The sequence below is a fragment of the Python bivittatus genome, unplaced genomic scaffold (assembly GCF_059951505.1).
Source record: "Python bivittatus isolate LINGU-HERP-01145 unplaced genomic scaffold, Pbiv_v1 ctg000480_np1212, whole genome shotgun sequence".
Classification (NCBI taxonomy): Eukaryota; Metazoa; Chordata; class Lepidosauria; order Squamata; family Pythonidae; genus Python; species Python bivittatus.
This window is the reverse complement of record NW_028277075.1, coordinates 50536946-50561988: the sequence shown is the minus strand read 5'-3', so window position 1 is coordinate 50561988 and position 25043 is coordinate 50536946. Positions and strand designations below refer to the sequence as shown.

At 39.1% G+C, this 25043-nt stretch overlaps 2 protein-coding genes across 4 annotated transcripts in view; both read right to left on the bottom strand.

Annotated features, from left to right (window-relative positions):
• Window positions 1–5342, bottom strand: part of QSER1 (glutamine and serine rich 1) — a 46600-nt gene extending 41258 nt beyond the window's left edge. For both annotated transcript variants that reach the window (XM_015887860.3, XM_007426992.3), the window contains exon 1: window positions 4836–5342. In XM_015887860.3, coding sequence (XP_015743346.1) covers window positions 4836–4963 — 128 coding nt within the window. In that variant the 5' untranslated portion in view covers window positions 4964–5342. The remainder of the gene's footprint in view (window positions 1–4835) is intronic.
• A 506-nt stretch (window positions 5343–5848) lies between these two features.
• Window positions 5849–22365, bottom strand: PRRG4 (proline rich and Gla domain 4). Of its 2 annotated transcripts, none has more exons than XM_007426993.4 (6): window positions 22194–22365; window positions 20987–21099; window positions 16283–16446; window positions 14929–14977; window positions 12686–12818; window positions 5849–8212 (listed from the first exon to the last, which is right to left on the bottom strand). In XM_007426993.4, exons 2-6 carry the CDS (start codon window positions 21087–21089, stop codon window positions 7990–7992), a joined length of 672 nt encoding a protein of 223 aa, XP_007427055.1. In that variant the 5' UTR covers window positions 21090–21099; window positions 22194–22365; the 3' UTR covers window positions 5849–7989. The 2 variants fall into 2 exon arrangements, with proteins under 2 accessions (XP_007427055.1, XP_007427056.1); XM_007426994.4 differs by lacking the exon at window positions 22194–22365 and adding an exon at window positions 22138–22160.
• Between the last annotated feature and the right edge of the window lie 2678 nt (window positions 22366–25043).

Here is a 25043-nt window from a genome sequence, read left to right as displayed (position 1 = left end):
CTGAATTCTGCTATGCAAATCTGTGACTGCCACTACAAATTTTCTTCACAGAAATCTCTGACTGCAGAACATAGTAGGAATGAGTGATATAAAAATAAACATTTGCTTATCTTACAGCCTTAACCACATAGCGCTGTGGTAACTGAACTGATAGAGATTGATGTTTGGCAAGTATATATTGAAATACCCATGTGGTTGAAAAACTTATCTCCATCTTGCCCAATAGGATCTCAAATGGTCTCAGCCAGTGGAGAATACCATATTAAAGATGGAAAGAAAAAACTTAAGCACCTACTCAATTCTATAGTAACACAATGATGAAATGGAAAGGCTATGAAAATGCTCTGTGATCATGGCACTACGTGTAGTTATACACAGATATATATTATATCCTGGATAAATAGGTCTCTGGGTTAACAAATAATTTCCTTAATCTGCCTATAATTCAGCATTTATATCTGTGACTCAAGTTAGAGAAAGTTTTAAAAAACCAAAAATAGATATTTCAGTCAATAAAATAATAAAGACTGGGGTCACCACTAAGCTATGGTCTGTTGAATAATGATTGAATTCACATTAAACTGAACCATAAACCATAGTCTATAAACCACAGGCACTGAGTCCATGTACATTGTTCCAAAACAAAACTAAACCCAAAACAAAACTAAACCTCATTAGAACTTAGCATGATGTGTGGATCCAAACAAACAAACCATTAAAACAAAAAATGGCTAGGTTTATACATAGCACCAATATATAATTTATGTAATACACATTATGTGTAATACACAATACTGCAGTTTGGGCTTAGCAATTGTGTGAATTTGGCTACTGTGGTCCTTAATGCATTGTCTATACTTAATACTGTATGTTGCACGTCCAGGATTGTTCCTTGGTCTACAGCATGGTATCTGAATTTAATCATTAACAATTAAGCAGATCTAGCAACCAAATCATCCCACATCATCACTCATCTCAAACAGGACACGAAGTGCTAGATGGAGCCAAAGCAGAGACAGGAAAGAACAAGAGATATTAGCCTTAGTGAACCTACTAGGCTGCTGTTAAAAAGATTTCTAAGCCCTTCCCTCTTAAAATGCAAAATAGCTCAGTGAGCACAACCAGTAAGACATGCAATATGGAGTGTGAGATGGAAAATTAAAAATGGAACATGGGGGTTGATCATATGGACTGGCCTACTGAAGAGGATTTAAGTGACTAGCTAATCACTCTTACCAATACACTGAAGCAATTTGTTGCAGATTCTATTTGTTTCCTCCAGGAATGGCTTCTGGTCAACTGTCAAACTAAATGCAACCTGAATCACTAAAAAAAACAAGATATGAATTTCTACAAAACTCATATCTTCTGAAGAATCTCAGAAGAATCTTCTGAGTCACACAAAAATCATAACTTTTTTTTTAACCAGAAAATGGCCATGTAACTAGTAAAAAGAAAGGAACACAGAAGTACTAAAATAATAAAGCCATTCATCTTACTTTCTGGAGGATTTTTTTTCTTTTGGCTGTTATCTTTTGTTGGTGCCCTATCACACCTGACTAAAATCCAAGCTTTCATCATTGTCTTCTATGGGAAGGCTTATTTTCATCCTAGGGGAAGAAGAATATGTGCAACAGAACTAAAATTAGGCAGATAGTGGCTGGATTCACACATTGCCCTAAGACATGATTTGTTTAATCAACCACAATGTGGTTCAGTTTTGATTTAGCATGTTATGTGAAGCCAGACTCTGTCACAACTTAGTTGTCCCTTATCACTAGTCATATTGCCTAAGACTGATAGGAGTTGACAACAATGTAAGGAGAGTGACATGACATCCTACAATAGATTGTAATTGTGATATACACATTTTTAGTATGAGTTGAAGCTGGGACATAAATGGAAAACAGAATACAGAGGAAACTAACCTTCTAAATCTGTTAAAAACATAGTAACTAAAGATTGTGATACATTATACAATTCCTCCCAAACAATCCTCTTGACAGCAACAAAGTGTTAATGTATGGAGATGATAATCACCTCCAAACCCACTATCTTCAGCATCACACAGTTTATCAGGGAAAAGCTTCATGCAGCAAAACTATTCCATCCTCAGCCCACCTTATACCAAGAAACCTAGTGCTATAATTTTGCATGCTAAGCTGGCTGGAATTATGGATCAGGAGTACCCTTCTTAGGGTCTAGGGGCATTTTTTTTCTTGTTCCTTATAACTGCAAAATCAGTTATTGGTTTGGAAGCAAAACAGGACAATCAGCAAAAGGCGGCGGCTTTCTGCATACTTGGGAGCATCTTCAAGGTATGTAGAAATAAATATCCTTCCCATATTGATTTCACAAGGGAGAGAGGATCTAGAAAGGTGACATCCTTATGTTCTTATGGCTACATACATGCAGTACATAAATGCAAATTATTAAGTGATTATTTCCACACTCTGGATTCTCAAAGTAAGAATTCTGAACAGTTGTGGTCACAGTCCTGCACCCCGTTATCAGGTGGGAAACTTGAAACAAGTTATTGTATTGCCCTTACCTTGTGTGTGACTTTTTGAACTTGTTAACCAGCATAGAAAAGCCGGTGTCTTAAAATAATGAAGGCTGCTTCAGGTTTGTGCATGATACTTCTATTTTTTTTAATAAAAGGGCTTTCTGAAATCATTATGTCTAAATGGAATTAACTAGAATTAAATTATTTTGCTTTTACAGGGTTTCTGAGGGTGGGCTGTGGGCAAAGCAAGGGAGGCCTCATAGGCAACAATTGAAGTTTGAGTGATCCTACACATGGGGCATATCCAGTAGCATTCCTTTATTTTCCATAAACTATTTACTTGAATAAGATGAATGATATATTCTGAGATATTAAAAGAACTCACTATAGATTTGATTATTGCAATAAAATCATGCAAGCAAAAGTTAATAAAAATTAGGATTAAGGGAAGCTGATCAGTGGAGACATTAATTTCTTCCAGATATCCTGGGTCATCTTTTCCACTAATCTTCACATTAGAATCAAATCTGTCACTTTAGTCAGGAACCCCCTCATCCCCCCAAAGAAATGAACAGATACTGTATAATCAGCATAAACATAAGAAACCAACTTCCCCATTTTTTAATTTCTTTCACTGCTTCAGACAGCTTCCTACTCCACCCTCTCACCTTGCAGGTGTGCCTTTTTATGCTTTCTCACCATAATACCACCTGAACAACTCCCTCAATGAAATGTGTTTCTTGCCTTAGGCAATTTGTATTTTGCTAAGTTTTGGTAAGTAAACTATAAATAAATTCTTCTCAGAAGAGGCATAGCTGCAGAACAGGAAGAAGGAATACACGAGCAGGCAAAGTTCTCCCCACACATATGAACCATCGCAGGACGAAGGACTACTGAAGAAACCAAAGCTAATTTAATTCTTGCTGACATACAGGCTTGAAGATATATTGTATTTTTTGGTTGTTATTTTACACTTACTGTACGCTTATATTACAGCCCAAATTTCAAGTTCAATGCAAACCACTGGTAAACATATGCAACTTCTCTTAAAAAGCAACACAGGTTCTCCATTAAACAGATTATTAAATGAATGTTAACATAGATAGAACAATCAGTTTTTAAATTTTTTATTTAATATCTACAGGATGGGAAAACCACTTGCTATTCTATCTAATAAAATATCCTTGGAAAGTATCCCATTCAATATTCTTTGTGTTACTATCCTAGCCCCTGGGAGCTAAATATTCTCGAGCAAGTTTCAGCATGAATAAAGTTTTAAGCTGTAGGGCATACAGACCAAAGGCTATGAACCTCTATTTATGGAAAACAGGAGAAAAAAATAAACTGGCAAAATAAAACACAAAATGATGAAGGTGTATTGGGAATCCATATGGTGAGCTCACATCAGTCTCTGGTGGTTTTCAGATGAGATCACCCAGAATTGGCAATCCCATCCCTGGCTGCCACCCTTACAGCCTGGCAATTCTGTTTTCAACCTCGAAGGCACACATACTATAGTTTTTTATGCTCCAGATCCTCAGTTAACAAATGGAGCCACACCTTCTTTAAAGCCTCTCTTTAAGGGACTGCTTTCCATTACTGTATTAATACATGGGATGGGGGGGGGAGCCTACCCTGTTTTTTCCCAGAGACCTCAAAAATGCCTCCCCTAGGAAACGCAGGAAGTAAACATGAACTCTTGAACCTGAACGGCCTGCCCCACACGCACCTTGGAAGCAAGAAAAGGAGGCCAAGAGCTTTCCCTGATCCTGCTGCGTTTGCAGTGACACCCTGGAAACGAAAGGATGGGGAGAGGGGAAGGGGGCTTCTGTCATGATGAACTCTTCTCCCGTGGTAGTGGGGACGGCACACGCGCTTTCCAGTTGAAAACGGCGGGTGTCTGATGGTGGGGAAGAGGGGAAAGCGTGGCTCGGGGCTACATGGCAGCCACGAATTCCACTGCGTCCCTCCTCTATTGCACCACGCAACGCCTCCTGTTTTCATTGTCCCTTGAACTCCCTCCACGCGCAAGTCTGCCTCGCTACGCCCCTCTAAAACCCCGCTTGAGCTCCAGAGCGATGGGGATCCCAGGGCCCCAGTGCTCCCCTACTGGCGGGCCCAGCCCCGGCGACGCGTCTCTGCCCTCTCCTCTCCAGGAGACCTCTCCCCTCCGTCCCACGCCACGGAGCAGAGAAGCCGCCCGACTGCGAGGAAGGCGAAGGCACTCCGAGCACGTCCCGCGGGCGCGCGAGGGAAGGCAGGCCTCGTCTCAATCCCCGGCCTTTCCTGCCGCAGCCTCCCGGGCTGGCGGGGGACAGACCCTCCTTACCTGGGCTTGAGGCTGCTGGCGCCCCGTTCATAGGCCCAGACAGTGGCGGGCTGCGAAGACGCGGCAGCGGCGGCCGAACCCAATGGATCAGGGTAGCTGGGGGCTGGTGGGTAGTTCCTGTCCATCATCCGAGTGGGAAAGGAGGGGACGCCGGGGCTGCGCTCGGGGCCTGGCGCGTAAGGAGCGGCCAGCCGGGGCGGGGAGGGGGGGCGGCTGCAGGGACTGAGCAGGGTGGGACGACTCCCCCTTCCCGCTCGCAGGAGGAGGGCAGCTGCGGCGGCCACCCCCCCACCCGGTCCTCCCCTCAATTTCCGCTGCGAGAGGCGGGAGGGCGGCTTAGAACCAGGGTAGCCGCGGCGTGCCGCAGCCAAGTTGGCAGCGAGGGCTGCGAGCCTCGCCGAAGACCCATGTCGGGCTGTGGCTTTCCCAGGCTGCCCCTCCCACCCGCTGCAGTTGACTGGGGCCGATCGGCCTCAGGACACGGGAAGCGACGCCCGTCGCCGCCGCCGCCGCTCTTCCTGCCGCCGCTGGTGAGCTGGAGCTGCAGCCGCAGCCGTAGCAAGAGAAAGAAGAGGGCGCCTGCACTGCGGAGGACGCCGAGCGGGAGCGCGAAGGGATTGCCCCGACTCACTTTGTTCCCGCGGCGGCGAAACGAAGCGGCGGCGGCGGTCCTCTCAGTTTCCGCGGTTTCCATCTCCGCGACGCCTATAGATGAAAAGCTTTGCTGGAACTTGTAGGCGGCTGTGTAATCTTATGCCTTTGCGTATGGTGTGCAAGTGAAATGTCCTTGTTAAGTCGACTAACAAAATAATACATGAAGTGGCCTTGTGACCACGTAGGCTTGTCCGCTTAAAACGACAGATTTTCCCTCTGCCGTTTCCTATTCGTGTGTGCTTTAAATTTAATTTTAATGCTGAATGCCTTCAACTGCTTGTAGGCACATATGTATCACACAACTAGAAACATTTGAATGCTTAGCGTTTTTATTAAGTGTACCTGTACATGATGGAGGATCCAGGGTCGTAGGCAGGTAATAAGCAAAGTTGTCTGAAGGGTCAAATGAAAGGGGTGTGTGGAAAATTCTCTTTATTGTACTATTTCAGAATGCATGTGAAGAAGTAAAATGACTGAACAGTGGAACTTCGTAAATTGTTCTTTAAATGCTTCCAGTGTTTCATAGCTTAGGAGAATCTCCCCCAGCCTACTGAATGAATCACTGCCTGTTTCTGTGCTTGACTTCTGACATTGCTACACAAATGTTCTTTGCATTTACAGATGTTTGGGAATTATAGGAGGCTATAACAAACTGATGTAAAAATGGGTATTACAAGTTGCCAAAAATCCACAGATGCAATAATGGTGCATTAACAAATAGGATACATCTTTTTAGTACAGACTTTCCCAACTTTTGTGCTCTCTCCAACGTGCCTAGAGCAGCTGGGGATGATAGGAATCACAGTACAATGCAATTTGAAATTAACAGCTGAGGGAAGTTTGTAGTACTTATTCTGGCATATAAGGACCTACTTTCAAATATGAAAGTGTAACTTTTGAAAAGTTTTATACATTGAAAAAGAGGACACAGACTTTGAGATATAATATTGCCACTGTGAATTGTGCAGAGGAAACAGATTCTTTAATCTTGCGGTTATCTTGACAGTGGTGGAAAGCAGACAAAAGATTCGAGTTGTACTGCAATAGTCTGCAGAGATAGCTCCTATGGCAATTCTAGCAAGCTTGTATTAGTGAATATGGCAGACAAATTGGTTTAATTCCCAAACATCATTTGTTGAATTATTTTTGAGAAGGAAAGTTGAAAACTTTGTGCATACTTTTGTGGCTCAAAACTTCAGCGTGTAACATTTTCTTACAGAGCAAAGATTTGTAAATGGCAGTCCCAAGACACCACAAGGCCCTTAGACTTCATTTGGACTATGTGGGTTGAAAATTGAAGGCAGTTTCCTTTCCTTCTCAGATGGGAGACAAAAATGGTACTGCAAGGCTTATATGGGAAAATCTGAAGAACCAGGTTAGGGACAGATTGCCATGGAAAAAAAATTATGTGGTTTCTGACTTGAAGGCCTTACAATAAGCCTATCTTTATTTTTAAAAAGCCTTCCCCTTCCTAAAATCCAGCTGCACTTCTGTTTGCTGTGACCCCACCTACTTTGCAGCCATTTGCCCTCCAGATAAGCAATGAAAGAGGAGCCCTTACATCATGCCTTCCTTGTGAGCTTCCCATGAAAGTCTGTTTAATCTTCTAAACAGATCTTTGGCTTCATAAAGCAAGGCAGTTTTTCAGATAGACATTTTTCTTCAGATTCATTATTCATTGGAATTAACAAAGAAAGTGGAACTAGGTACAAAATTATTTTATTTATAAAAATCTTATTCTACTTTTTATTGATAATATAACACCCATGTGGATATATTCTTTCTGGTATAAGAAACACAGATAACATAGGTAAATATATATTGATTAAATATTCAGTTAGAGATAATGTGAAATTTTAATGTGTTAGTATTTTTATCACAGGAGAGCCAGTTTGGTGCAGTGGTTAAGGCATCAGGTTAGAAACCAGGAGACTGAGTTCTAGTCCTGCCTTAGGCACAAAGCTAGGTGGGTGACGTGGGACCAGTCACTTTCTCTTAGCCCTAGGAAGGAAGGGCAAACCACTTCCAAAAAACATTGCCAAGAAAACTGCAGGGACTAGTCCAGGCAGTTGCCAGGAGTCAAAACTGACTGAAAGGCATGCACACTTTTTTATCATGGGAGAAAATTATTCAAAACAAAAGTACTGACTACTTCTTACTCTAAAATAGTTAGAAAACTAGTGCAATTTTTAGAATTGGAAATGAACTTTTAAGTTATGAGAAACCGAAGTAGCACATCAATTTACTCAGTGGCTCAAAATGCATAGGAGCCAAATTCAATACAGTTTTTTTACACATAAATGGAAACATAATAAAAGGAGTCTTTCATCCTTAGCTATCAGAACACTGGAGAAAGATGGGTTCCTTGTTCACCTGACACTCTTTAGTCCCTCATAGGCATGCTGAAGAAGATTCTTTTGACACTCTTAGAGCACAGTACTGTAGCATTTCAGCTGTACATCTTTTATTAAGACTAATTTTCACAGGTCATGTTTGCTCATTAAGGACCTGGAAGTGAGAGAGACTTCTTGAACACTTTGAACCTTCCTGAACTTCCAGGATATGGTGGGGGTGGAGAATCATAATGTTCTCTTAATTCCATTGCTTGATCATAAGTTGGCAATCCTATCTGTTCTGTTCTATGAGGAGACACGTGATTTAAAGGAAACTCTTCCTGTCTTTGGAAGATGATGGAACAATTATGCCTCCTGCAGTTTCTGCACCTAGAATAAAAAACAACTTTGATGAATAAGGACAATAAAAAAATCATGCTAATTAATCAACTGAAACAGCTAACACGAACATTTTCAGCTTACTAATTGAGAAGTTAATTAATGCAGCCTTGTCAATCTAGCATCTTCCATGGTGGGAAATTTAAGAGTATTAGTCCCAATACATCTGAAGGAGGTCACACTGGGGAAAGTAGTTCTCATTTATTTTGAAAAAAGGTAAAGTTTTTCTTAAAATAAATCTGGTCTCCCAATATTTCCCTTCATACATTAATTGTTTATATTCTGCAGAACACCATGGAATGATAGTTTGATAGTCCTAGAGATTCAGTAAATAATTTTTTGAGAGAGATGAGGTGACCTTCCTGTGAGATCAGGTCACACATGTTGTGGTAAACCAGTACACTGAAAAAAAAAGTTCCTTGGGATCAGGGAACTCTCTACTCAGTTCTTCCCTTAGCATCTGCAGATGGAAAGAACCATGAAATCTGGACAGTTTCATTCATGATTTCCTGAATTGCAGCAATGGCTCCCCTGAACAAATCAGAGCACAAACCAAGGGGGGGGGGGGGCGAGAGGACTTGAGTCTGCTTGTTGCAAGAAAAACAAGCCCAAATCCCTGATTGATCTGTAATACTAAGCAAAGCATTGATGATATCACCAGATTTGCTAGCCTTGCCTAGTAGCAACAGAAACCAAATGAGAGTAATGATAATATGAACCAGGAAATGGCTCATTTTCAGATAAGCCGGAAATATATTTCTAGTTTAGTCACAATACCCTATGAACTATTAAGTCCAGAAGTTTATTCATGTTAGAATTTTCTGTGCACTTTTAAGAGTTGACAAGATTTCCAAGAGGCTTCAGGAAAATGAGACACACCCAAGTAAATAGACATTAATCTCAAAATTTTGCTTGTAAACTTAAAATGCCATAAATACCAGTAGTTTATTTATAAACCCATCAGCATTTTTAATGCCAGTAGGATTTTATGATAAAAAATTATTAACTATTCTGGGCATTTGGAGAATAGTGCTAAGTTTCTTGTAATAATCTTATATTGAATTAGAGGCATTGGAATATCTTTGTATTGAAATAAATATGTATTTTTAGGATGCCTCTTTGAATTACTGTCTTTTGAGGAATAATTATTCTTAAATGAAAATACTTTTTTCTTTCTTTCCAGGTTCATGCAACCTAATTCTCAAGTCTATTGTTTGTTAAAGCATGTTACATGGGGATTGCCTTCATTGTAACCCCACAAGAACCCTTGTGAAGTAGGTTAAATTGAAAGTGACTGATCCTAAGTCACCCAGTGACAGTCTTGAACACAGACAACGTAAGCATATTTGGTTTGAAAACAGATCTACTCTAACAGCACAGTCACTAGACTATACAGGCCACTTCTCTCAACTACACACTGCACTAATGTCTAAATTTGATTTTCAGATGCTTTCAATATTTCTGTTTCAGGTTTATTTCATATCATTTTGTTACCTTTGATCAACAAAAATGTTATTTACTTTCACTGACTCCTGATTATAAATGTCTCCTTTCTGGTTATTCTGGTATGGTTACAATGCACTGACTTACAAAGTAGCTTACATGTAGGGGATGAGAACAACAAATCTGATAATGGATAAATTGTTATTCTGGAAACTGACAAATCTAATACTATTTGCAGGTAATGCAGGATATGTGTGTGCGCGCGCATGCACGGCTGTGTCTGTCTATACACACACATATATATACATATTCTTGGGTTTATAGAAAAAAGACTCACAGTATTGCATTTGAAACCTTTACACTTCTGTAAACCGCTCAGTTGCTTTTTAACAAGATGTGAGGTGACAAATTTGATATATAAATAAATAAATATAAATTTAAAAACTGACAAATAATGCTAATAGGCAATTCACTTTATTTTATATATTTTTGTGTTAATCTAACATTAAATTAGCTGAAAGTGATTAACTTGAATTAAACATTAATTATCTCACTAACTTTTCTCATGACATTTTTGACTGTCATATAAAGTTCCAAAGAAGCTGACATCCTATTACAATGATGCAAAGCTTTCTAGAGGAAACAACAGAAACCACTTGGAAACACAGCTAATGAAATGGTTATACTCTATTTCTATTTGCATGTGACACAAATATGTTGATTGATATATCCTTACAAATATCTTTACTGATGGGGTACCCATTTGTTCTAGGCTATAATGAACAGATTAGCACTAGATAGGATGAACATATGAGTTTTAAAAAACAGTTATACAGAAAGATAAAAACATTTTTAAAATAGTAGACATTTCAAAATGGCACAGGCTAATAGATATGGGCCGTGAGTTGTCATATTGTCATCTTTCCAGACCACGTATTTGGAGACAGAAACTGCCATTGGGTATTTATAGAAGCCAAATGACAATTGTAAAACAAGTGAACAGCTCCCCTGCAGTGAAATTCTGCAGTCACTAGTAATTCTCTATAAGGGACAAAGTGAAATGCTACTTTTAGGTATAGGGTTAAGGTCTTCTACATCAAAGATTACTGAAAGCTGCTGAAGTTATTACTCTGAATCCACCGGTTGACAGAATAGAGTGTGAAATGTGCACGAGTCTCTTCTACAACTTAGAATGATTTGAAAAGGTAATAATCCACAGAAGCTGAGAAGAGGATTTTGTTGATACTACATGCCATGATTTTTAGAGCTTCCTGTGGTTCATTCAAAGCAATCACAGAATAGTGTTCAAACCGTTCCTGTTTAATAAAAATATTATTGGTGAAACAGTCACACTATGTTGTTGCTTAATATTTACTCACCCAGTCTGCTTCATGCTTTCATAGGCTATCAAGTAAAAACTATTTTCAAGGATTAAAGCTCCCCCCCAACGCACACTGTTTTGTTACTGAAGAACATGTTAAGGGATTACATCAGTAACTAACCATAAATAACAACTTGTTTAAAGAACAGTACATTCTAAAATCATCAGCTTTCCAGCCACAATCCTAAATATGCTTTACAACTGATGGTCCTAAGAATAAGTTTTCTCATTCCTTTAGGAAGATAAACGGATCTGATGACATGTATAACATTAGTAATGCATGTGTCATAAGAAGAGGTATGTCTTCTTTTTATTTTCAACTTCGAAACACCAGCCCCCTTATTGCCAGACAATATGAATTGCTAATTTTGTCTACACATATTGCAATATCTGAAGAAAAATATGTACAACAGTTTTAATATGTGCTTTAATTTTTAATGAAAATATTACATAACTTCAAGATTCTATGCTTTATTTAATCTGTTAGGAAATTTCTGAAAGGAATCATAGCTCAGAGACAGATTTTATGCAATGCATAAGAAAAAGTTCCAGATTGAAGTCCTGCCATGTCTAACTAGGGCTGGAAATAATCCAAAATGAAAACCTGGAGAATTCTGGAGTCCCTACTAAATTAAATAGACCAACATTTGGACTCAGCATAATGTCACTCTCTATGTTCCTCTTTGTTATTATCCATATTCATTCTATCCTTTAATTCCCAATTATTAGTGGTCCACAAGTTCTCTTAAATCCTCAAATCTTATCTGTACTGCTGCCAAACCGGGCTTCCAATCCTGTATGTATTCAAGCACAGGACCTTACACTTGAATATCTTCCCGATGGATTTTCTTTGAGCCTGTTGAGGTTGCTTTGAATTGTGCTTTTGTCTATGATTTTATTATCAATTCCCATCACCTGGTGTCATCTACAAATCTGATAAGCATACATTCCATCCTCAAAATCATTTATAAAGCATTGGACCAAGTATACAGTACCAGGGTATCAATATTTTCCCTCCAAGAAGATGTAAAACCATTTGAGCACCCTTTGAGTGTAGTTATACATATAATTGCAAATGTTCAGGCTTCCATTACTGCCTAGTTCCTATTTATCCACCACATTTACTGAAAGTATGATATGCTACATCTACAGCATTCCTTTGGTCTGCCAAATTAGTCACCTTATTCATTAGATAGATAGATAGATAGATAGATAGATAGATAGATAGATAGATAGATAGATAGATAGATAGATAGAGTCTAATTTGTTTTTGACAAATTCGTGCTGGCTCCAGATAATGGTAGCATTCTTTTCTAAATGCCTGTCAACATGACTTGTTGACAATCTGTTCTATTATAGATTGCTCATTAGAGAAATTAAAACTATTCTGTAATTTCCTGGGTCTATCATCTTCACTTTTTTGAATATTGGAATTATATTTATTCTTCTTCAAACCTCTCTCACCTCAACAGTTCTCCAGAAGTTTATTAGGTACATACAGATATTGCATAGCATAAATCCATGCAGGATATAACTGGCAAATGTAAACAGATAAATATATAATATGTCCTGATACAACAATATGTTTAATATTGGTATCAACACTGAAAATGATATTGTTAACTCCAGTATCTTCTTACCCTGGCAATCTTGGTTTGCACTTTCTTTGGCAGAGGTAATAAATAAGCAATCCAGTTATAATCAATAGTACTCCAATTGCAATCAGTCCAGTCAGAAGTCCTATGACATCAATCTTCTCTACTGCTTGGCCACCTGCACAGAAGGAAAGATGATTAAGCATATTCAAATCTCTCATTGTTTCCTAATCTACCCTGGGTCATACTTTAACCCAGTACTGCCAAAAATATGATTATAGTATGCCAATAAATATATGGGATGAGCTCCTTAAATTATTTTCTACATTTATAAAAGCATTATACCCATTATACATCTTCTGAAGAGCAATTATAGCTCTTAAATGCTAAAGAATTAGGTGACAAGTAATAAGTGGATCAACCCAACTGTATCCATCCATCAGTGAAACCTATCCCACTAGCAAATCAGATTCTCCCTTTCCTCTGCATCTCCTAAATCTGCTGCAGATATTTGATAGGTCTTTGTGACAAATGTCTAGTTTTTGATATGGCACAACAGAGTTCCCTCAGTACCTGGTGAATTCTTTCAGTCTGTGCTGAAAAGCACAAGTAAAAAATTCAGCTTTTGTTTTCTCCAATACTTTTTCCTATATAATTCCATTTATATAATGGCACAACCAATGAAAAGTAGATTGCATCTTTATAATTCCAGCAAAGGTTGTTAGCAAAGTGGGTTTAGCCTGTAGATAATTTATAATTTGCTGGCTAGACCCAGACATCAGATGACTGGGGAGACTATTGCTTTGCCCAAAGAAGCTGGCTTTCAATTATCTCCACATTTTACACAACTGAGGAAAGTCAAAAATAAATGAAGACTACACAGAAGCATACAAGCAAGAGAGACAGACATCCAACCTTCTTCTGTACAAGAAACTCTAAAAATGTGCTGAAACCCAATAACCCAAGGAGGTAATAAGTAACTAGTTTCACCAGGGTGACTATACTGATTTTACTTGGAAGTGTGTGTGTGTGTGTGTGTGTGTGTGTGTGTGAGTGAGTGAGAGAGAGAGAGAGAGAGAGAGAGAGAAAGAGAAAGCTTATTGCCTTCCCTTATTTTTCCTGTATACTTCCATTTCTAGTAAACTTTGCTGGTTTTGTAAGAAAATTTCTCATTATCCATAGGCAAGGCTGCATTATTACTACACATTATGTTTCAAGATTGGCATAAGATTGGTTAATTTCTGGCCTCTAGGCAGGAAGACCAAAGCATATTCCTTTCCATCAAGGTGTAAGTAGAACTCTCTGCCTCCCCCAAGATAAATCTCTCTGCTTAGGTTTCTCAATGGTGAGAGATCTTGGGTACCAAGCTTCTTCCCCAAAGCTATAGCAATTGAAGGCAGGCAGGAGAAAGGAAGGAGTAGGATGATACAGTGGCTTCTTGTCCCCTGACTCACTGCTGCTGCAGCAATAGATCTGAGTTCCATAAGGATCTCCCCTCACCTTAGTCACTACGAATTATTCCTTCCTTGCTCCATCTGAAGGGAATTGCCCTTTGTAGAATACAGTAGCTAAAAACTCTCCAACTGGATAGATTAGGGCATGTCAGGAAGTTCAGCCTGACCAGTGGCAGTTTGTCATAAGTATCTTCTGTTAATAAACTCTTGGAAGGGGTCAGCCAGAAAAGTTTTAAATCAATTATCCTTCCCATTTGCACAAGTATCTTAGAAAAGGTTTGGGGAAGAGATTCAGATGGGGAGAACAATAGAAACTTTGTATAAGCAGACGTTTTGCTAGCATGACATTGGGATGTTGTTCAAAATCTTCATACAAATAATTCAGAACTCAGTATGTCTACTACAAATATATGACTTGCATGATCACAGTACATGACAGAGCAGTTAGTGGCAAGAAAATTAAATATCTGAGTAAACAAAATCTTGCCCTTCTAAGCATTACTAGCTTGCAAGAAAACACTTTCCCATATTATAAAATGCAGCTAAAATACCAAGAGAAAGAGAAAATAGCAAGCCACAATACTATGGATATTCTTTTCTAGTATAAATTCAGTCACTTTTGCTGCCAGCATCAACAATTCCTTTATTCTGCTGTGTACATCAGAAGAACCACAAGGAACTTCTTATAGAAGATGAATGCACTGATTACAGCTTGGGTCTTTCTTGTCTGCAAATCCATTGAAAGAGCAGCTTTAATTCATCACAGATAGAAGACATAAACCAAGATACTATATGTCAAAAGAATTTTGATACATGACATTGTTTTTGTCTTACCTGTTTTTGACCCAGGACCCCTAAGAGTATATTCAGTCCAAAAAGACATCTAAGACAGAAAACAAACAACGTATTTAGATTAGGACTACAAAAGTCTAACCAAGTTCTGCTAAGATATTTTTTTCTGAAGGTAGGCAGATTTTTCCAGATTAGCCTTTAATTTTACTTGCTTTCAAAATGCTTAAAACTAGACATTAAATATATCAATACCCCAGCAATTTCTTTGGAACAACATATATTGCACGCATACACATTTTTAAAGAAATGTCAATTCTCTTTGATACTGGGAAATTAAAACCACAACTCAAATGAAAACCTTAATAAAAAGTTCAGTGAGATGGTGGATGGGGTGGAGCAGTGGGGAGAAGAGAGAGACAGAGGAGATGTGATTTTATATTTTAAATAAATTATTTTAGAAACATTTCAATTGAAATAGTTAGGATCATGACAATTATTGAATCTTGTTCTCCAGAACAAGACACATTTGCTGCACTGAACTGTGATTTTTTTCTCAAAGTGACAGCTCTGTTTATTTGATTTACATTCCACCTTTCTACTTAAGTGAATATTCAAATACTATTGCAGGGATATTCCATTTACTGGCATCCAGGGTACTATAATCAGGTGGTGGAAAAAGGAAACTGTTTCCACAAGAAACACATCTGTTCCTACAAAAAGCACTGTGTAGAATATCATTTTATGAACACCACTGGCATCAGCTGGAAAGTGCACAGGATTATCTCACATCATTCCCATGAGATTTTTAAAAATTACATTCTTAGTGCCTTTGTGCATTTGCAGTATGAGTTGAGAGCCATACTCTTCTAGATAAATAGAAAAGAAAATGAATATCCACACACCCACTATACATTTCAAAGCCTTTACTACCTTTAAGAAATTAACTGGTAAATGAAATGGTGAGTACCCCTTCACTAGTAAAATGATCACACAGAGTTTGAGTAGCCAGTTTTCTTAGTCACAAGAAAAATAAAGAGTAGAGTAGGTATTCCTATTTCACACTGTCACCCCATCTGCTTGATAGAGATAAGATTCTCTGCTTGTATCAGGGATTTGGATTTATAAAGACATTTGTCTGGGCATTTGATGGCTACTTTCTAAACAGGGGATGATTTTTATCTCTGAGCAGAGTTTAAACAACTGAAGAAAAACATGACCTGAGCTAACCTAGAAGGCTTCATTATTAGGGTGTATAAGAAACATTAACAGCCTCTCCTATACAGAGTGTGCTGTTGACCTGTTATCAATAAATAAGCATGCATACAGTATGTCAAATAGTCAACAGCACTGATATTTAATATGTCCTCTATGTAAGTAATCAAAATTAAATAATTACTGTTTTTCTTGAATCTCCAAAAAATTCCCTTGCTTCCTCAAAATCACATTGCTCTTCATAGCATTCTCTTTCAAGATCCCCTTGGGTTATTAATTCAAAGTCAAATCTGTTATATAGAAGATGTCGTCCAATGAATAAATTGGCTTTCTCTGCAAAGATGAATACTAAAAAAATAATTAAAATAATGTTAAATACCATAGTTCATACCAAACAAACTTATACAAGTAGTTTTTGTCAAGGATTGTTAAAATATTTAAAACCCCTCCCCACTTCAGTTCTTATATGCTTACAAACTCACAAATGCTCATTCTTTAGCTACAGCTACATTGAGAAAGTCACATACCACTCAATAATTACTGAGAATCTGTTTTTAATCATGCTATATATTTTCATCTCTTATGTTTCCCAAGTTACACCAGAAAACTGTGTGGTCCTTGTGGCTTATACATTTCTTTGTCCACATTCCTGCAACAATGGCAGCATGAGAAAGATTAGGAAGTATTAACTAAGCCTACATGCCAGAATCCATCTTTTAGCTTGATTGTCATTTATTATTACTGAACTTAAATATTATATTTAAGATATGAGTATACAAGAAAAATGTATATCTATCTATCTGTCTATCGACATGTATATCTGTCTGTCTTCTGTAGTGGTCAGTACTGGAAGAACATACGGTAGAAAGACAACTTTACTGTCTTGTTGAAGAATAAAGGTCTTAACTACCTTCCCTCTCTTTACTATCATCCTGCCACACTTCTCCAGTCCAAATGACATCCCAATATCCTCATAGTAGATCCATGTCAGGTGGATCAGTGAGTTGATGTCTCATTCACTCTTAGCATACAGCTTGATGTCATCTATGTAGAGGAGGTGGCTGATGGTGATTCCACTTTTGAACTTGTACCCGTATTCAGTCCTTGTGATTATCTGGCCGAAGGGGTTTAAGCCTATACAGAACAGCAGTGGGGACAGTGCATCACCTGGTATATGCTGCATTTGATGGCCACTTGTGTGAACTGTCTTGAGTTGACTGGCCCATATGATCTTCTGTACTGGCCCATATGGTCTTCTGCCACTGTCCTGGATGAAACCCAGAGCATCCAGGAATACTGTATATCACTAAGATGGCACCCAAAGATGAGATGCTGAGAGAATGCCTGAGGCAGCAGCAGACATGGGAGGAAGTTCAAGTGAAGGAAGTACTATGGCAAGACAAGCTCCTGCACGGGATGTACCACTGAGAGATAGCTGAGGTGGCTGACATTGGGAAATCCTACTAGTGGCTGAAAAGGGCTGGACTAAACGATAGCACTGAGGCACTGATCATAGCAGCACAAGGACAGGCACTAAGCACCAGATCCATAGAAGGAGGGGTCTACCACACTAGACAGGACCTAAGGTGCAGAATGTGCAAAGAAGCCTCAGAGACAGTCCAACACATAGTGGCAGGGTGTAAGATGCAGGCAGGAATAGCATATACTGAAGCCAAGTAGCTGGCATTGTGTACAGGAACATCTGCACTGTGTATGGGCTAGGCCCTCCCAAGTCCAGATGGGAGATTCCACAGAATGTCATGGAGAATAACAGGGCTAAGAGCCTGTGGGACTTCCAGATCCAGATGGACAGGCAGGTACTGGCTAATCAACCAGATATCGTGGTAGTAGACAAAGACCAGAAGACAGCGGTAGTGATAGATGTAGCAGTGCCAAGTGACAACAACTTCAGGAAGAAGGAGTATGAGAAGCTGGAGGAGTATCAGGGCCTGCAGGGAGAACTAGAGAGGATGTCGAAAGTAAAGGCCAAAGTGGTCCCAGTGGTGGTAGGAGCACTTGGGGCTGTGACTCCTAAGCTGGGAGAGTGGCTCCCACAGATCCCAGGACCAACATTAGAGCTCTCTGTCCAGAAGAGTGCAGTGCTAGGAACAGCTAAGATACTGCGCAGAACCCTCAAACTCCCAGGCCTCTGGTAGAGGACCTGAGATTGAGGAAGACACAGACCACCCATAGGGCTGAGAGGGGAATTTTTTAATATAAATTCCTACCATTTCAAAAGATGTAAGACACAATTTTCTGGTCAAACAAAGCAATAGAAACAGAAGAGCTGTGTTGTTTAATTTAACAGGTCTCTTTAAAGCTATCTCCATTTTTCTATGACATACAAAAAGATGGGGCAGGCTTTGTTTGGCAGCATTATTTTATTTATTGTTGCCGTGATTGACTCTCAGATGGAAATATGGATTTTAATATGCACAAATATTCCCAAGAAAAAAATACACATAAACTTGTATTAATTGCTATTAAGACAAAAAGCCAGTTGTTTTGATGCAGTTCCATCTCCCATTTTATAGCATTAAGAGGAAATTATACACAAGAAAGCCTGTGCTACTATAGTGGAATGCACAGATCTTAATAGCTGCACACAGAGATTTCTGATATTTGGGAAAATGAGTTTATTTCCCATTAATTGAGGAATATAGTTCTCTAAGACCACAGGACTGGAACACATGGATATGGCATCCTATGTCCTATAGATCTGCTAATCTGCAACTGCAAAATGTCAGCTTGGCCAAAGCCTATAATTGAAAACATATGGATATTATGGATATGCCTGTTTCTTAACCCACTTTGTAGTTTAACCTTACCTTATTATTCATTAAAACCCATCATTACTTTTACATTTCCTTTAATTTTGCAAAGCCAATTAGGAGTAAAAATTGAAAGCAAGTATGGAGTGTGCCTCCTATGATTAGAGACCCCAAATCTGAGTTTACATGTTACTCACCTTTGCCTTCATACAATCTATGGCTGGCATGCCTCAGAGTTTAAAGGGCAACAAGGTCGCCTTGTGCTCTGGCTTGAGGAATGGAATCATCCATTAATGGAATCACCCACTGTCACCCTTAATCTCCCACCCAACAAAACAATCTTTTTTTTCAAAAGGGAAGAGGCAAATCTCCATAACCCACCAAAGTCTAATTCTATAAAATATAGCAATGTTCTTCCAATATCTATATGTTATATTAGCATGCAATAGAGATCTGGAAGAACTTTTAGACTGCATCACAGTTCATCTTTACCTAACATAAGTTACTTATTACAAAAATATTATAGAAGATAACCAGCAGGAATTTATTAAAAAGAACCTGAACTTGCCCAAAGACATTATATATTAAGAGCCACTATCACATCTGGTGAGACTAGTACGTATCAAAGCAACTTTGAAAAAGTTTATGGGTACTGTAAGCAGATTGCACATTTCTGTCATCTAGTTGGACAATCTGGCTTGATCTCAGAAAGGTAACGAGGCTTATACCTGGCTAGTATTTGGATCTGTTTTGTGCTTTTAAATCAGCCTCGAGTCCTCGTGACTGGCTGGACAAGTCCCTGTAGTTTTCTCGGCAACATTTTTCAAAAGTGGTTTGCCATTGCCTTCTTCCTAGGGCTGAGAGAGAGGGACTGCCCCAGAGTTACCCAGCTGGCTTTATGCCTAAGGCAGGACCAGAACTCACAGTCCCCTGGTTTTTAGCCTGGTGTCTGTAACCACTATACTGGCTCTCTAGTACTTGGACGGGAGACAAGAAATTCTGAGACTGTACAGACTGGAAGTTAAAATAAAATCCTGAAAGAAAGGCAATGGCAAGCTATTTGCACAGCACACCAAAAACCAGAAAAAGAGCTTGATTCATATATAATTTGAACAAACACAGTCCAATTTTACTGAAATTCCCTCATGGTTACTCATTTTATTCCAAAATCTGCAATCAGCAAGGAGAGAAATAATACTCAAAAGTGATAATAGAAAGAGTTAAAAAAAAACCCATTGACTAATGTTAATGCTAATTGGAATCCCTTTTTGGACTTTTTGTGTGAAACAGAAAAAACTGAAATCATGATGTATGGATTTGATAATTAGTAATACTAGTAGAAAATAGAAAAATGGATCTTATGTTGTAATCTTAGAGTAAGAGTTTAATGTAAGTTTTACTTGTATCTGCTATAAAAGAAGTCAGAAGTAATTCTTTTTTGTATTTATTCTTTTTCTTTCTGCGCTCTGTTTTCTTTCTTTTTCTCTATTCTTTTCTCTATTCTTTTTCTTGATTATTAGTTCTTTTTAGATTTTATCTTTCTCTTTTAAAATTTAGTAAAGTTGTTATAAAAAAAAAAAAGAGTAAAGGAAAACCTTACAGGAATATTTGTTATATACAGTCAAACTGAGTTTAGGAGAAAATGGAGATTTCAAAACTAACTAGGGCTCTAAAGGCTGCAGATACACCTGATGATAAAACCTGGTAAATGTTTGGATATATTAAGGGATTAGCAATGATGTTGAGGAATTCTACTTGCATTATAGGAAAATGATATTCTAGGAAGGATAGAACATATATTCATATAACTGGTTGTAACATATTATTCTGATCTTCAGCAGAATATACTAGATAAAGAGAAATTGTCTGGGAAAAACTGGTTTAAATCCAGAACAATTAATCTTTCATTTCATCCCTTATGAGACTACTGCAATTCATTATTTTGACTTTATATATGCCACGGTAATGACTCTTGAACTCCAACTGAGCCATCTTAAGCAACAGCATTAGGCTACAGTACACATTCATAATTTTACATTTCCTTGATGATTTTGTCCTTCATATTAGAAACAATTTTAATACAAACTGATTCAAAATTGTTAATATAAATACGTTACCTTCTTCTATTGCATCCTTTGATTCCTTAAATTGACTTGAGCAGTGAGGGAACGCAGACAAATTTATAAGCAGCTGAAGTAGCAAAACATAAAAAAATAACATACCCTGATGCCTGTCAAGAAAACATTAATAGATTAGTCACTGCAGACCTAATAAAAGGACTAATCTGGTTCTAAGAATATCACCCACAAGTCAGCACAAGTCAAATACAATGAACGCTACATTGGAAACAGGTTATAGGACTCCCACAAACTAGCCTAACCTGTACAACCATTGTGGTTTCATAAGATAAATGAATTCCCAGAAATTGCACAACTGCACAAGAATCAGAAGGAAAGAAGTAATATTATTACTGAAGAGAAAGACAGGGTTACACATGCTAATCGTTGGTACACCCATCTGTTAGCACATTTCCTTTGCATGTAGAGCTTTGCATGGGGAAGTTGCCTGGCTCACAAAATTCCATTCACAGAGCAAAAGATACTGAACTACAGAGATGAAAGGACATATATGGCATAGCAGAAATCAGCATTTACTGAAGATAGTAACCAGAACCCACACAACAAGTTTAAACATAGCTAAGAACTCTGCCCTGCCAAGGGGCTGACTGATTTCCCTTCTTTCAAAAATACCCTGGCCTCATCATACCCAGGTGCTGCAAAGCACTTTCATAAGAGACTGAACTGGACGGACCACTGCTCCCCAAGCACCTTTGGACTAGCTGCAATTACAACAAGGTTTTTCGAGGGCTGGCTGGCGGGTTCACAAAAAGTTGACTACATCAGAGCTGCTTTGCGCGAGGGAAACTGATCCCCGCTGAAACTAAGACTTAGCTACGCCCACTAATAACTTTCGAGCTCTCTTTCTCAAGATAATTTCGTTTTCGGCCAAACGTCGCCGCAAGAAACTGATTCGGCAGGGCAGCCTATACCTCGAACAAGCAGGATATAGTAAAGTAGGCAAGCGCTATAGGCGAGCGAACGAAAACACCTTTCGGCTTAAGTCACACTACCCACCCGCCCTGTCCTAATTATTGAGAAACAGATCAAGCAATCAGACGGGCACAGCAAAGCCCCAGAAAGACCTTTCACTGGAGAAAGTTTATTTCCGCCGCTCCAGGAAATCCCACGGTGATTTTCCTTTTGCTCACCTTCCCGTCCCTGAACGGCCTCTCCGAGCGGGTACGGCGCCTTCGCGTTCACCTACCTGTTGCGTTCAATGCGCAAATGTTAGCACTCTCGTCCGCGCCGCGAAGGCATCGTCTCTCCCCCACTTCCGAGAGTTCCCCGGGAGGCTGAGAGGGGCTGAGATCATATGGTGTTATGACTGCTGCCTTTGTAACCGCCCACCTGAATTCCGGAAAAGAGGACTCAGCTGCGGAAGGGACCGCATATTTAAATGTTCAAATCAGCTCGCAGTCTGCGTGCTGAACGGAGTTTTACTTTACGTGTTCAGAACTGACTATCTCCTGGGAAACAAAGCATTTTGCGGTCCTTGTTTCTCTCTTTGCGTAACGCGTTGGGCATACGCTCGTCGGAATCCGAGAAATGAGGAGAGGAAAGTTGGGTTTAGGTGGCATTGTGTTGCGATTTGGTGGACCGCAATTGCAAATAAGTTTAAGAATCATTCAAAATGTTGTTGTACAGTTGCAGAACCTTCCTATCTACTATCTGAAATAAAGTGCGATTTTATTTCTACTTCACTCTATAATAATTTGACTAGTAGTGTTGGTATGGCAATTTAACTTTTAAATCTAGGATGAATTCTGGCATGTAATGCTGCTTGAGGAACTATAAAATCTGGTTGGCACAAAGCTGCTGGAATGCTTTGGCACTGTTGGACTAGTTTTTGCTCCTGTGAAAATGTTTTATGAAAAATATGAAATAAGCTGCTATAAAATTTTCTTGATTCCATCAAATCTTCTGGAATTACTAGTCCAGCTGAACAGAGCACTAATACACTTATTTCCTGTACAAATTAAATTAGTCCAAAGACTGGAAATGCTATTGTCACATACTGAATTATTTACATGAGCCCTGATAAGATGAGCATGTGAGGCCTACACTTTATCCTTTGACCCACTGAAAATTTCATCCACAAAGTTGCTTTAATTGTGATTAAGGGTGAGTGTACACACAAGAGATAATGACATTTACAAATATTGTCTTTAGTGCAACTTTGTTGAATTACACAATACTGCTAGACTTGCTGAGTCAAATGTATTATAAAGCAGATTTAAAATAGAATATCTGTAGCTCAGGGATGAACTGTGGAGTCCTTGGTGCTCTCCGAGCTTGGTTGTTTGCTTGCAGATGTTTCATTACCCAACTAGGTAACATCATCAGTGCACGTGAGTGTGGGGTTTGCTCCCTGTTTATATACAGTAGCTTGCCCTGCCAGTGTTGCTGGGGGTGTGGTTTTTCTCCCTGGTTGTTCCTTGATTAGGGTATTGTTTTTTGCTTGATTGTTTGTCTGGTGTTAATCCCTGCTTATCTGGGTGTTGGCTGCTGGAAAGGTTGTGTTCTGGTCTTTTTGTTTCCTTCTTACTTTTTTTATTGTCTCTTTTGAATGATGTGTATATGTGGTTTATCTCTATGGGTTTATTGATGGCTAATTTGTCTGAATGCCAAGCTTCCAGGAATTCCCTAGCATTTTTGGATTTAGCTTAGTCTAGGATGCTCATAGTTCCCCAGTTGAAACTATGGTTGAGTTTTTTTTTATTTATTCTGGCAAAGTCCCAGAACCAGAAGGCCCCCAAACCCAAAGCCACTCTTGTCAGGGTTCCGCTGAAACCTATTGTTCCCCACCCAGGCCCCTTCAACCCCCAGACACTTGGATAGGAGATCAACAGCATTGCTTAATTCACTGGGGTGGAGATGTACAACTTGGTATTATCAGCATACTGATGATACCTTACCCCATGGCGACAGATTATCTCACCCAGTGGCTTCATGTAGAAGTTAAATAGAAGCAGAGAGATTACTGAACCCTATGCCACCTCACATATTAGGGGCCAAGAGTGGGATCTCTCATCCCCAATCAACACTGACTGATACTGACCCCAGAGAACGGAGTAGAACCAGAACAATACAGTGCTGCCCAGCAACCAATCCCCAGAGCCAATCCAGGAGGATACCACGGTCAATGGTATTGAAGGCTGCTGAGAGGTCCAGTAGAGCAAGGATGGATGCATAGCTCTTTTCCTGCTCTCACCAGAGTTCATCTAACAGTGCAACCAATGCCAGTTCCATCCCATACCCAGGCCTGAATCCTGACTGAAAGGGGCCCAGATAATGTAAATTAAAGAAAGGATGATTAAGAGTGTAAGAATAATCCTTAGAGTACCCCAGTGGAGAGGACAATTAAGGTCTTGGTGGAAAAAAGGCTTTATATGTTCTTGGACTATTGCAATATGCTCTACATGGGACTGTCCTTGAAGACTAATTGTGAGTTACAACTGGTCCAGAATGTGATGGCATGAGTAGTTATGTATGTACCTTGGTTCACCTAGGTAACACCTTTTCTCTGTGAGCTGAACTAGTAACCAATTGGCTTACATGTTGAATTCAGGGTTCTGGTCATCATCTATAAAACCCTTAATGAGTCAGGGCCTGGTTATCTGTGAGATACTGTAACCTCTCCCTAGTTATGTCTGCTGTCCCTCTAGATCAAGTAGAATGGACACATTCCAAGTCCCATCAATAAAATTATGTAATCTTGTCACTCACCTATCAGCAAATGTTGGTATTAATTATAAAACCTTATATGGCTTGGCACCTAGGTATCCTCAGGCCATCTTGGGAGAAATTGTTAATTGTTCCCTACTTTCATGAAGTAGAGAGGGAGAGCTGAAACCATTCCTTTTCTGTTATGATTGTGGCCCTATAGATAGCTTCTTTTTAGAAGTTGGACTTAATCTATCAGCAGTGGCTTTCTGAGAGCTCTTCTGAACATTTCTGAAGAGTATTTGGTGATCTGGCATAGGTTTAGACCATTTAGATTTTTGTTAGTTGCTGTAGTACAATGTTATTAGTTTGACATAAGTATTTTCTTGTA

What these genes read in the sequence shown, in the direction of transcription:
- PRRG4 (XM_007426993.4), bottom strand. Translation starts at nt 21,089, where the DNA reads ATGTTATTTTTTTATGTTTTGCTACTTCAGCTGCTTATAAATTTGTCT. An exon ending in AAAGGATGCAATAGAAGAAG is followed by an intron (nt 16,447 to 20,986) that starts GTAACGTATTTA and finishes TTATTTTTTTAG; the next exon opens with TATTCATCTTTGCAGAGAAA. An exon ending in GGGTCCTGGGTCAAAAACAG is followed by an intron (nt 12,819 to 14,928) that starts GTAAGACAAAAA and finishes CCTTCTGTGCAG; the next exon opens with GTGGCCAAGCAGTAGAGAAG.